The following is a 13,526-nucleotide window of genomic DNA, read 5'->3' as shown; positions in this document are numbered from 1 at the left end:
CTTTGTCGTGGCTGCCAGAGACTATTGCGTCATTTTGGCTTATGTCATCATAAGTGTAAACATACACATTGAGACATGAATCTTCTGCCAGAGTAACTCTGATCTCTGAAGCTTGAACTTTACTTGTGAATGTAAATAAATGCCTGTAATTATTGACAACTGAGCTGAGTTGATTTAAAAGCCTTTTGTTAATGTCACCTGCTTGTTTTACTTATTGATCTAATAGATTTTATCTGTTCTATTTGCTCTCACCCTTTAATCTTACTTTATCTTATTCATTGTTGGGTATTTTATTCATTTTCATTCTCTTTACTTTTAGTTGCCTGATTGTATTTAATGTTAACTTTGCTGAATTCTGTTATGTTGATTTTCCCATGCGAAGCACCTTGCAACTGTTAAGTTGGATGCTTTAGAAATAAAGTTTGTTATGATAATGATTATTTTTCAAATCAGTGTGTGAACTTATCTTGTTAATGCTAATTTCTGTTGACAATTGATTTAAATATATTTATGATGCATTTAATTTAATTCTGCCTCTATCTTGAGACATACAGCAGAATTATTTTTGTGTGTTTGTAGTTAGCGTGGAGGAGGAAATAGAAGAGAGAGCCTTGTTCTGTCTCCTTCTCTCTTTGATCACCTGAACTTAACGCAGCTAAATTAATGCTTAAGTTGCTCTCATTTACATATTTTCTTCCAGGTTGTGTTCTGTCAGAACAAACGAATGACTATGAAATGTGATTGCTCATGAACAGCACATAAAAACTACCTGTTAATTAGGCACTCAAAGCCAACCTGCTGTGCTACGGATAAAATCATTATTCTATTGTCACAGAATTAACAGAAAAAATGAAGAAAAAACAGAGGTCATAAGGATAGCAGTTATCGTAGAGAAAGATAAAGGAAATAAAAAGTTTGAATGTTAAAATACAGCCTCAAACATGTTTCTGCACCAAGACGTTTTTAATAGCACATAGAATACAACATACACAATTATATTGGCTAAAGTATGAAAGTATGATGGAAAACCAGTAGTATTTTTATCATTTCTTCACCGTACCTCCCAGGAGTAAACTCCAATTGAAATAATTATTAAAATAATACAACCTAGACACAGATAAGCTCCATAAATTGGGTGAATGAATTAGGCAATTAAAAATTATGACTTTTTTTTAAAGGTCACTTTAGTTTTTGCAAAACTTGATACTTTCATGTTCAGAGCTCCCCAGCTGCCATAGATAACAGTTGTATGTGCAATCAGTGGACTTTAGGTATGAGAATCTCAAACTAAGACTTCCTGGTCTATTTATTTATTATTATTTTGGTAATTCTGACTTAATTTTATTTTTATTTATTCCGATTTTTTACTATTTTGATACTGAGCTATTTACACGTATGACTAACTGACTAACCCAAGCTGTAACCATGTACCATGAGAGCCCACAGGATGGCCTTTCACCTTGTCCAATCCACGCACACCTACACTAGAGGTGTGTGGGATATGTAAACTCTGCTTATACTGGAAAACATGCGTTGCAGTAGCCTGAGAGGATTAATGCAAATGGGTGAGATGGAGAGATTTCTCAAGCTTTCAAACTACATAAATACTCAGCTCGAATGTCTTGGTCATGAAAAGAAAATACATTGTTCCTTTTCCTTTTCCCTTTTCATTTGATTCTTGAACAGTTGTATTAGACATGATTTAGATGGCAGGGCTTAAATCACTCAAAGTTCAGTTTGATCCATCCTTAACTAAACGATGGTGCAGCCGTGGATTTTAAAACTGTTGAATTGTTCTCCTCTACAGTTTTGCCTTGGCAGCGTTACACTCTACGACCCCTGCTGCTAGCATCTGGTTTATCTCTGACGATGTAAAGCCGTACTCCTTGAGGACCTTGACCGTGTGTTCTCCAATAACTGGGTCAGAGGTGAGGCACGGCTCAGCAGGAGTCCGAGAGAGAACCGGGGCAGGCCGGGGGCTTTCCTCCCCGTTGGAGTCCTTCATGAAAGAAGCTCTTTCCTGGTTATGTGGGTGGGAGCTCACCTGGTCGAAAGACAACACAGGTGTAACGCAGGCATCAGTCCCATCAAAAATCCTCGACCAATCTGCCTGGGTCTTTGAAGCAAAACGCTCTGTGAACATCCGTCTCAGCTCTGGCCAATCACTGAAGCTCATCTGAGGAGGCAACTCCCCAGCATCCAACTGTAAGCCTATGGGGAAGAAAAGACTTACATGTAACCTCGTGGAAAAACATGAGCAAAGCAAAATTATGCAAAACAGGGAAATGTTTAACATGTTAGAGCAGTGTTCGATCACAATAGCCTGTTGATCTTTGTGGAGCTCCAAGTCGGTCACAAGGTATTTCACTTGAAAGGTAATTTGTTCATTTATATCTGCTGTGTTAAATTATTTAAATTGCAAAGAAAGCTGCTCTCGTTTTACATAATTTATTCTTTTATTTTTTAAACACGTTTCTGCATAGTGAGTTCACTTTTTCAAAAGTATTCATACAGTCAGCACAATAGTCATTGGGGACTCTGTGTATAACTTTTCATTGCTTTGACACAAAATGCATTCAGTGATCACATCTTTTAAATTTCACAAATAGCTTTCTCATTCCAACTCCATCTAAAACTGAACAAAACACTCAGTTACTTGAGCTCAGACTGCAATTTTCTACATTCTGATTCATCTACATCGAAAAAATCATATCAGGTGAGGGAAGTGGGCAAGAGAGAAAGAGGACAGAAAATGTGATGTGAGAGAAGACAGCGTTGACAAGCACTGTCCTATACATGTATTGTATGTACTGTACTAACACATTTTGTATTGTATTACTGTATTATCTTTTGAAGCAAGCTCATCGTGCATTAGTTTAATTGGGGTTCTGTTGTTGTTGTAATGTCAATGGCACACGTGCGACACGAGTGACCACCATCTTAGAGGTTTATTTCATCTAGAAAAAATGCCTCCAATTTGCATACGAACCCTTAAGTAGCTGTCTGTAGAACTGTGGTTCTATGGCACCCACAGCCATGTACTTTCCATCTGAAGTCTGGTAGGTATCGTAGAAGGGCGCTCCGCTGTCCAACATGTTCTCTCCTCTAGAGCGGTCCCACATACCAATACTACGAGATTTCCATACAAATGAACCCACATATGCAGCTCCTTCCACCTGAAATGGAGAACACAAGATAAGAGGCTTTTTATATTGCATGATATTATATTATGTTCTATTTCTATGTATAATAACTCAAATCTACAACATAGCACAGCAAGGAGTGTGAAGCATAACTGTTCTTTTCAGCTATTCGCTTATTCCTTTATGCAGAGTGCATTAAATTCATTAAAATTGCAAACAATCCTTTGTGTACACTGCTATATACTGTATGTCAGTCCAAGGATATAGCTTTTTCATAGCATAGCAGAAGCTGATATGCTTGAGTAGACAACAGCAGCAGATACACAGGGAGAGTGAAATAGCATTCTACTGGAATGACATTAAAATGTGGCAATTATTGGGTATTTCAGGAAAGCTAATGAAAATACTGCACATATGGTGTCCTGCTGCCTTTATAAACCACCATCTGCCTATACTCATAATGTATTTGCGTCTCCACATGTGCACAAGCTATTACAGCTGCTGCTGCTGAAAAGTAAATACCTTAACAAAACAGTAACTGAAAGTTGGGGATGATTCTCTGAATGTGTTACATGTACTTTTGAGTTACCAAAAAATATGAGACCACGAACAGAGAGTGGGTATTAAAGAGTGGTTATATCTTTTCTTCAGTGACTAGCAAGAATGCCTCATAAGAAAAAAGGCATTTTTCAAGTAGCTTGCTGTCCCTCTTTATTAATGTGGCTCACATTAAGTAATGTGATCATTCAGCAGCAGGCAAGGAGAGAAGGCTGTTGGTCTCTGTGTGTAAATTAGAGGACTGAACATGCAACACTGGCTGCTGCTACCTTACATCACTTTAATTTTACTGTGTCCAATTTCAAATTGTTGTGAGCAAAATCAGTTATAAAATAGGACAATGCACAGGGTTACACATGGACACACTTGTCAGAGTGTGTCCATGTGAACCTGCAACATTTACACATATTTACCTTATGTGTAAAACATATAAATATTGATTATAGCTACTTTAAATACCCCGGTACATTGCCTCTCAATTGTTAAAAGTGTGAAATATAAATATGTCTGTCAGCCTTGTGTTAAACTGGCAACTTGCATCTTAATGTAATCTAATGGTACAACTGTTATTCATTGTGAATGTGTTGAATTTTTTATTTACTTATTTTTTTAAGGTGTATATATTCCGTTTAGTTTAGAAATCAGTCTGTCTTTTCAGCAGTGTTAAATTCACTCAGGCTTGTTGTCTTGACTTGTTTAGTGCGTAATCTACTTTGCCCTCCGCCAATACAGTGCATGACGGGATTGCCTCAAGCCCACTCAATCCTCAAAAGGATAAACACTTATCGAAAATGGATGAATGAATGGAGAGTACTAACATGACTGATAACATGCTTTAAACTGAGTGGGCTGAACTGGTATTATTAGACCTTTAAAACACATTTAAGGGAAAATTGAATGTCACGTCGAAAACTTTTGCTCAGCCCTGAGACAGATCGTGTTCTAACTGTGATTGCATCTGGCCCTTGCGTTAGCACTCTCATCATAATTACATGGTTTTCCACTGACAAACAGCACCTTGTGTTTCTGTAACATCTCAGTGAAGATTTGCTTTCAGTTAAATGCAGATTTGAGTTTCAAGGTGCCATTTTTTGTAAATTACTACAACTTATTTGAATGTTCAAGGTAATTTTTATTCAAGGGTTTATTCAAGGGTTTTTTTTTTTTTACACTTGCCAGTGTAGTTGGGTGATCTGACTAAAATTAATATCACAATATTAAGAATATGTTCCCAATATAAAAATGGACATTGCTAAGCATATTGGAGATGACTCTATACTTGTACAACAAAAACAATTAATTTTGTTAGTATATGTTCAATTTACTTAGAATCCTTAATCTAGAGTACGGAATTTTGTAAAGCATTAAGACTATTAGAGTTTAAACTATGAAAAGAAAATTAATTGGCAACTATTCTGATAGTAGATTTATCATTTGAGTCGATTTTCAAGCAAAACATCTGTTTGAACTTTGTTTCTACAAATATCCCTGAATATATTAGGGTTTTGGATTGTATGTGTGTATGTCAGTGCATGCCAGTCCCTCTTGTTAAGTTGGTCTTCCCCACGTTTATAAAGACAGGGACCGCCGGCACGCGATGTGGCACAGCGCAGTTGACAATGCTCAGGTGAAAGTACCTGCAAAGATTTCCCTCATGGAGGCAGCCATGTTTTCCCCTAAAAGGCCTCTGACAAAGCAAGAGACAAGACCGGAGCACAGGCGGACTGACCGGTGGGATTACTGGCTCAAATTCATAAATTATTTCAAGTTTTTACCGGCCCTACCAGTGTCTTTACCGGTGAATAAGTCCAAGGCTATATTTCTATCAATGTCCGACCATGGAGCCAATAGTTGTCTGGCTTAACCGAGATGGAGAGCCCTTCGAGCTGGTAAAGGGCTCCACCTTGACTCTGAAGAACTGGCTTTTCTTCTCCATTCGTAAGTAACTTGATGGCAACATTATGTAACATGTTTGTTTTCATTAGTGACCGGCTACAGAAGGCATGCTAATGTTAGCTAACTCGCTGTTACAGATATTATTTAAGTGTTCGGCTAATGTTGCTATCGCTAGCTGGCTTGCTAGCATTGCTGTGGAGCAGATCTCGGCACTGCTAACGTGAGCTAACGGTTGCGATTGGATTGTTTTTGTTAGCTGTCGTGTACACATGGCAGCTTAATTCAGTCTTGCTGGTTAGTGTGTGTGTTTCACTGGGCTTCATTACACCTTGTTGACTGGGAACGTGAAGGGAGGGGTGATGTGGCCGACGATGCTGGTGGAGTAGTGCGACATCTAGTGGTATTGCCGATCGTTTACAGAACCTTTACGGTTAGGGAAAGACTGTGGTCTGGTTAAATACAGAATAAGTTCTGAGTGAGTGACTTCAGAGAGGACATGTATATTTACATTAAACAAAACCATGATCATTCTCTAACCTTAACCAGAGTGCTTTTGTTGCGTAAGCTGAACCACAGACAGGACTCTGGATATGAACCCAGGCCTCTGTTTGTGCTTTGTATGCCCACTATCCACCCCACTGTCTCATGACAATTTTGCTGATTAGATAAATGAAGTGCTTCATTCATTCAAAAATATCTCTGAATACAGCCAGTGAGAATGTTTCCTACAAAATATATTTTCTGTTGCTATTTAGTGGTAGGGAAACAATTATACTTGTGTAACTTCTATACAAAAGTTGTTTGAACACATATCTTGGACTCAGTTATGATGTTCATTTTTCATTATTCTCTGATATTTGACAGACCCAACAACTCATCAATTAATAAAAATGGAAAATCAGCAACAACACAGAGCTGTTGTATTGAATTGCAATGGTTTCTACCTAATGAGGTGGCCACTGAGTGCATTTCGACTCGAAAAGATGTCAACACTCCAGGAGCAGAGATCTGCATCACATGCATATTCAAATCACCTACTGTTTCACAGCCTGTGGACAAATTCAACGTTTTTTGTTCATATACAGAGCTAAATGCAATGCACACAAACTGTATCTGGGCAAATACAGAGACAGGCATGCATCCATCCATGTATGTTTATCTGTGTATATCAAATCATTGTACTTTAAGTGACTCTTCAGCTGTCAGATGTGCTGGGATTTGATCACTGAACTATGACTAGGATGCACACTTTTAATTTTTCTGACTATGGAAATCTGATATAATTTAAAATGTGAGTCTTGCAGATAAAACGCGAGACTCTTAGAGGCTGTAATAGGAGTTGAGTGTGGAGCTGCTCTTCAGGTGCAAGGGACTGCACTGTAACTGGAGTGAATAACGTTTCTCATGATCGAATAATTAAATTGTATTGAAGAAAAAATACCAGTAATAATGTTAAATATTTATTAAAAAATGAAAAACATCTATAGATGTTTAAACCTAAACCTGATAACCTAGACCTGCTTTATGATTGGAGTTATAGAACTTGAAAGATGGGGGTATTTTAAAGGCATTATGGGAATTGTTGAGGCCAACTCAGCCTCTGCTGCTTTGATTTTGACCTTTTTTAAAACCTGTGTCTGACCTATGACGATATTCCCAAAGATCCAGACATTGTCCGTCTTTGTCTAATTCCAGACATCTTTGAAGGCTACAGTAAGTCTATAGAGTGTATCAAAACTTTGTGTTTGAAACCTGACCCTCCACCATAAAATACTTGGATTCAAAAAGTATGGGATCTTTATGAGATGAAGATGAGGGTCAACACCTAACTGTAACTGGATAAATGTCAAGACGGCTGGAAACTGAAATAAAATATAAGATGGAAAAAGATATGTCTTTTGAGGGTCTGCTGGAGCACAGGTGTGCTAATTGGGCAGCTGACACCAATGCTTTTAGTGTTTGCCCTTCAGCTGGTTCCCTTTGTCCTTTGGTCCTGAGTGATTTGAATGGATCACCAGTCAACTATGACCAGTCAATAACCACTCAGCTGTATCCTCTTATACCTGAATACAAGCAAGAGATTAAATACTGAATTGGAACCTGCTGACTGCTTCTCCTGCTTTGCTCATATTAATTAAGTTAAGTCCAGTGTAATCCTGGAAGAGTAGGGAGACCCTTGACTTTATGTAGGTGACATACTAAATCACTGCAGTGTCCCGTTAGTCAAATACTGCACTTTCATGATCTAAAAACTGAATTTTGCTCAAATACCGTATTCAGAGTAAAATAAATTTACACAACTGAATGTTCTACATATAGTACATCCATATGTTTGTTTAAAATAGATTCCATGAAGATTTGTGGGGTTGTCATGTTAAAAGAAAAACAAATGCACCTCCTTAAGGAGGTCATTAGATTGGTTCTGCTTTGTAACCTCCCCGCTCCTTTACAGCCAGTGGATGTCAGGCACAGCAGGATTCAGAGACTTTGATGTGTTGTTAAAATAACTTCGCCAAGGGCCGTCAGCAAGTGATCATTTATCCCACTTTAAGTGGATCGTGAGTCACAGTTTTTCACGGTGCAGTGCACCATTACCTGGAAAGGTACCCCACTGTAATATGGAATAAACTGTCATTTGTAGTTTGTAGAAGGAGAAAATTAGTTCTGCTGCTTACCTGACTTGTAAAATCTTTGGCTCTAAGCAAAGATTTTTCCTTTCCTTTGCCTCTGAGCATAAATTGCTTTGTGATGTTTGATAAGTCTTAACACAGTCTGGTTCGTATATCACCTGCTCACTGGTACCTGCAACAATACAGCCACACGGCCGCCCTCGCATACAATATGTTCTCTGGAGCTGCCTACAGCAGTGTCTGACTGCAGTTTGTGCAGAGCATCTCCATTGTCATTTGCTTGAGCTTGGTTTTTGTTGACTCTGGTGGAAAAAATATTCATATGCATATTTATGAAAATGGAAAAAAAAATCTGTTTGCGCGTCTTTCAAAACAACGCATTCTGTGGAGCAGCTGATGCTCTGTGTCGTACTGACCGCTTTGGCTGACTCAGCGCAACGGTACACATTTATTGGAGTCTGACAATATACCTACCATGCTAGCATCGATGATCTGTCCTTTCCCTGACTTTGTCCTCTCCAGCAGTGCGAGGACTATCCCCAGGGCACAAGTCAGACCGCCTCCCGCAAAGTCTGCTAACAGATTCAGTGGAGCATAGGGCTTCTCTCCACTGCGACCCAGCCGGGATAAAAGGCCTGTGAGAGAAATGACGAGACAAAAGCTTCACAAAAAATGTAATGACAGCCTCACTGGTGGGAGAATAATGGAGTTCTGAATGGGAAGGAAAATTAATTAGTTCAGTCACTGAATGATTAAGGGAGCAATACCACCTGATGAAACATCAAAAAGTAAAGGTTATCAGTCCATGCAAACAGGAATGCTATCAACTGTACACAATTACAACTCTGATAACACACAAGTGCATATAATACCTTCAAGGATTCATTTTTATTTTGTCTGATTGAAAATTGCTTACTCAGTTAAACCACCATGCAGCGTTTGTACAAGGCTTCTTGTTCTTTCGTTGTTCTTTTATCATACAGATATTACAAAGATCCTTGTACCAGAAAAGTACTGGTTTCTGTCTGATTGTAACTTTCTCAGATGTTATAATCCTATTTTGTCTTTTCTCTTCTTTAGAGATGTTGTTTTCTTTGGTCTGTAAGTGCTGTCTAATCTGGGAAAAACAACCCTACACGAAACACTGTGACATGTTTATTGTTACAGTAGGGACGCTGCTCTGAATATTAATTTTGTTTATTCACATAGCTGTTCTTAAAATGTCACAAGTTTGTTATTCGTGTATTAGTAGTCCCAGGGTCACTTTTTTTTTACAGCGAGTCTCTAGATTTCTGGTCCCTGCTGAATGGCACCCATGGCTTTGTTCATTCTATATTCTGCAAAACACAGACTGGGCAGGGCTACCAAACAACCATGCAAACAAATGAAAAAAAAACACGTTTCACGTTTCATTTACGTACAGGGCAAAAATAAAGGTTTAAAACAAAGCACAACACACTACTCCCTCGAAAAGCTGTAAATCTTGTCATTATGACGGCTGTACTAGAAAAAGGAGCCGACAGGTTTACATAACAGCTTACATTAGTTAAACTAAACAAGAGTGTTGGGAATGCATTTCTCGTTTTGGGGTGTGAAATTACCAGATGGGTGTGATACCTTTAGCACACTCTGGTGGTTTCTAAAGGGTGGTACATATACGCATCAGACCTCGTTTTGTGTTATCAGAGTATATTATAAGTAGGGCTGAGCTTTAAAGCTAACCACGATCAGTTGTTGAATCCTAACGTAACATGCTGTTTGGCCTCGTGTCTAAATTGCTGGTGTCAAGTCAGGGTGCATTTTTGCATCGGCCAGCTCCCTACTTTTATTCTTTTCTACTTCTTTATATCCTTCAAATCACATCTGTGCGGACTAATGAGCAGAGTGTGTGTAAGTGAAGCATTTAAAAATTTGCCTTTCAGAGAATTAAAGTGAAAATAGTAATACTATTTCATTCCCCAATGTTATTAGTCAGAAGACATGAGTGGTTAGATTTATAATGGGCTAATTCTTATGGCCAATTAATAAAACAGACCATCACAGAAAAGTCTCTGAAAAACCTGTAATTTTGTACTTTATGACCTTACGTTAAATGATTACACTTCGGAACATTGTCATTTGGTTTGTTTTTAAGTTAAAACACTGAAACTAAGTGAGAGAATTGGAAATGCGTAGCTTTGGAGGTGAAATGATTTTCAGTTCATTTTCATTAAGTGCACCCACTTCATATTCCAAACAGAAGAATAGAATAGAAAGCCAGAAGGTTGTTGTAGGTTGTTTTCGTGTAGCACTCTCAGAAAGTGTTGGGCCTTTTTTTGTTTGTTTTTTTTACCACCGCTGAGGTGTTTGCAGACCAGGAAAGATCCTCTGCAATGTGGGTTCCCAGGAATTTAAAGGTGGGAAGCATTTCCATTCAGTCCCCATTGATGTAGAGTGGGGCAGAGTCCGCTCTGTCCCTCCTGTAGTTGATGACCATTTCTTTGGTGTTGCTGGTGTTGAGTGCCAGGTTGTTCGTAGAACACCACTTTTGACAGCTTCTGGACCTCGTCTCTGTACGCTGACTCGTCACCTCCGGTTATAAGTCTAACCGCGGTGTTGTTGTCGTGGACAAGCCCTGTGGAGAGCCAGTGTTGAGTGTGAGGGTGGAGGAGCAGTGGGGGCCGATTTTAACAGATTGTAGGCGGTTTGTGAGGAAGTCCTTTTATTCAAGTGCAGATGAGAGGGGGAGGTCTAAGTCAGACAGCTTGTCAACTAGTATATCTGGGATGATGGTATTGAAGGCCAAGCTGTAATCAATAAAAAGCATCCTTACATGGTCCCCGGATGTTCCAGCTGGCTCAGAGCAGTGTGGAGGGCTGTAGTGATGCTATCCTCCATGGATCTGTTTGCTTTATAAGCAAACTGGTGAGGGTCGAAGTTTCCTATATGGTTGGGATACCTGCATCACCCCCCTGTGGTATCTGTGGTCTGTACATATCAGACCTTGCTTTAAGAGTTGGAAGTCATGTCTGAGTAAGCAAAAATTGGTGTTGAGCTTTTGTATCTGATTTTCCTGCTGTGGATCTCGGATGGATTCACATAGCCAGTTCCATTTTCGACCTGTTAAAGATACCTTGATTTTCTTATCAAACAGACGGACATCACCCTCAGCAGACTGGATCAGCTGCAGCTAATCAATTTCAAAACAACTACAATGCTCTCTTGAAGCTAGTGTCTGTATTCAGCGAAACATTATTTGTGGGCGAACAGACGCATCATTCTGTAACAAACGGACACCTGCGTCTGATAGTTTGTTTGAAAAGAAATTTGAACCCAATAAATTTTGAGGCAGATCTGGTTAAAGAGTTTGTCACTTAACATTGCAAGCATTAGGGAATTTTGCAACATTTTTGCCAATTTCTCAAAAAATAATGTAAGGATCTTGATGTAAAAAATCTACTACTACTTCCTTTTTTCTATATATCTTTTTCTAAGAGTCGGACAGACAAGTAAGATTGTTTGGCCTTGGTGGGGATATGCACTCTGCTGAAATGTTGTTGACATTGTGCAGCAGTTAAGTCTTTTATTTCATGTTTCCAAGGTCATGAGGAAGTAGATGGACTTGGTTCAAAACAAAATGTTAACAGAGAAAAAACAGTGAATTATCCATTTCTATCATCTCTATAGATATTTGATCCTGTTCCATCAGACTGCAATCTCCCAAATATATTAACAGTGTGTTACTACCTGACATGGCGAGGTAGTTGATGTCATGCCCAGCTGCAGTGGCATAAGATCCAACTTGTCCATACCCTGTCAACCGAGCGTAGATCAGACGAGGATTTTCCTTTAACAGCTCCTGTGGGCCGAGGCCCAGTTTCTCCATCACTCCTAAATGATTAGAGATAAGTTGATAATATAATGTCATCAAAAACATTTTTTAATCAGTATCTGTTTAAGTTGATTCTCAGTCAGTGTGAACCAGATAGCGACAGCCTCACTTTAGCACTTTTGATCTTGGAATTACATGTTTGTTTTTTTCCCTCTCAAGTCTGTGAAAGATTACTTCTTTGAACATCACATCACAACACTTGTTTGTATGAAAAGATCTTTTGGTATTAGTACTATAAGACTTTATTAAAAAACTGATATATTTCACTGTTTACATGAACTTCTATATTTCAATATTAAAGAGAAATTAAAAGAATTTTACTTACTCTTAATTTAGTAAGATCCAACTAAAATGGTTATTGTTCAACAAAAATTCTGACTAGTGGTGGAAAGGAACTCAGTACATTCTCAAATACTGTATTTAAATTTACAATTTTGAGTTACTAATACTTTCATTTTATGCTACTTTATACATACTCCACAACAATTCAGAGGGAAATAATGTACTTTCTACTACAATACATTTATAGCTTTAGGGAGCAACTTGAGACCCAAATAGATAAAATGATTCAATATTTCACAAAATAAGCAACAATTAAAGAAACTTAAAAATAAATAATTAAAATAAATAATTATAGCTATAATTTTGTCTTCTTTCCTGCCCTATTTATTACTGTACCTTACAAACCCCTCAGATTTTATTTGTGATCTCTGAAGGGGGCATGACCTCTAGGTTGGGAACCACTGGATTAAACTGACTAACTGTATATAAAGTAGTTAAAAGTAGCTCCACCTTGAGCAGCTACAACAGTAAAATGCTACTTTTAATAACATCACTCACATTGGTAAATTTTCTGCAGAATGAGTATGACTTTTGACACTTTAAGTACATTTTGCTGTTAACACTTAACATACTTTCATCTGAAAAGGACTTTGAATGCAGGACTTTGTACTTGCAATGGAGTATGCTTTTGGCTCACACAGCATCAGTGGTCTGACCTTTACGATAGGGCTCAAGCACGACATCAGACTGGACACAGAGCTTCCTGAGCAAGGCTACACCCTCAGTGGTCTTCAGATTGATGGCCACAGATTGTTTTCCCCGCGCTTGTGTATCCATAGCCATGGCTACCTTGGTCCGGTCCACGCGGATCACCTTGGCTCCAAAGTCTGCCAGGATCATGCCACAGAACGGTGCAGGAGCCAGGCCCGCCAGCTCAATAACTCTCACTCCGGCCAGTGCCATGATGAAAGGACTGTAAATTGGAATATTAAAAACACCTGTCAGTATAATGTAACACAATGCAACACCAATAGCAACACCACCAATAGGGTGAAGGGGGGCTCACATCAGATTCTGTGACGTTATCAGGAATTTCACTAACTACTGTTACTGATGTCAGGTAGAAATTTTTTTTTTTTTTTTTTT

The 13,526-nt window shown here is 38.6% G+C and overlaps 1 protein-coding gene across 1 annotated transcript; it reads right to left on the bottom strand.

The window, feature by feature from the left end:
- Nucleotides 1-294: 294 nt before the first annotated feature.
- amacr (alpha-methylacyl-CoA racemase) lies at nucleotides 295-13,349 on the bottom strand. The gene is made up of 5 exons (XM_022769839.1): nucleotides 13,097-13,349; nucleotides 11,954-12,097; nucleotides 8,702-8,862; nucleotides 2,990-3,176; nucleotides 295-2,211 (listed from the first exon to the last, which is right to left on the bottom strand). The coding sequence occupies exons 1-5, from the start codon at nucleotides 13,341-13,343 to the stop codon at nucleotides 1,802-1,804; spliced, it is 1,149 nt and encodes a 382-aa protein (XP_022625560.1). The 5' UTR covers nucleotides 13,344-13,349; the 3' UTR covers nucleotides 295-1,801.
- Between the last annotated feature and the right edge of the window lie 177 nt (nucleotides 13,350-13,526).

This window comes from Seriola dumerili, unplaced genomic scaffold (assembly GCF_002260705.1).
Source record: "Seriola dumerili isolate Sdu_G_001 unplaced genomic scaffold, Sdu_1.0 BDQW01005691.1, whole genome shotgun sequence".
NCBI classification, from domain to species: domain Eukaryota; kingdom Metazoa; phylum Chordata; class Actinopteri; order Carangiformes; family Carangidae; genus Seriola; species Seriola dumerili.
This window is presented reverse-complemented; position numbering and strand designations above follow the sequence as displayed.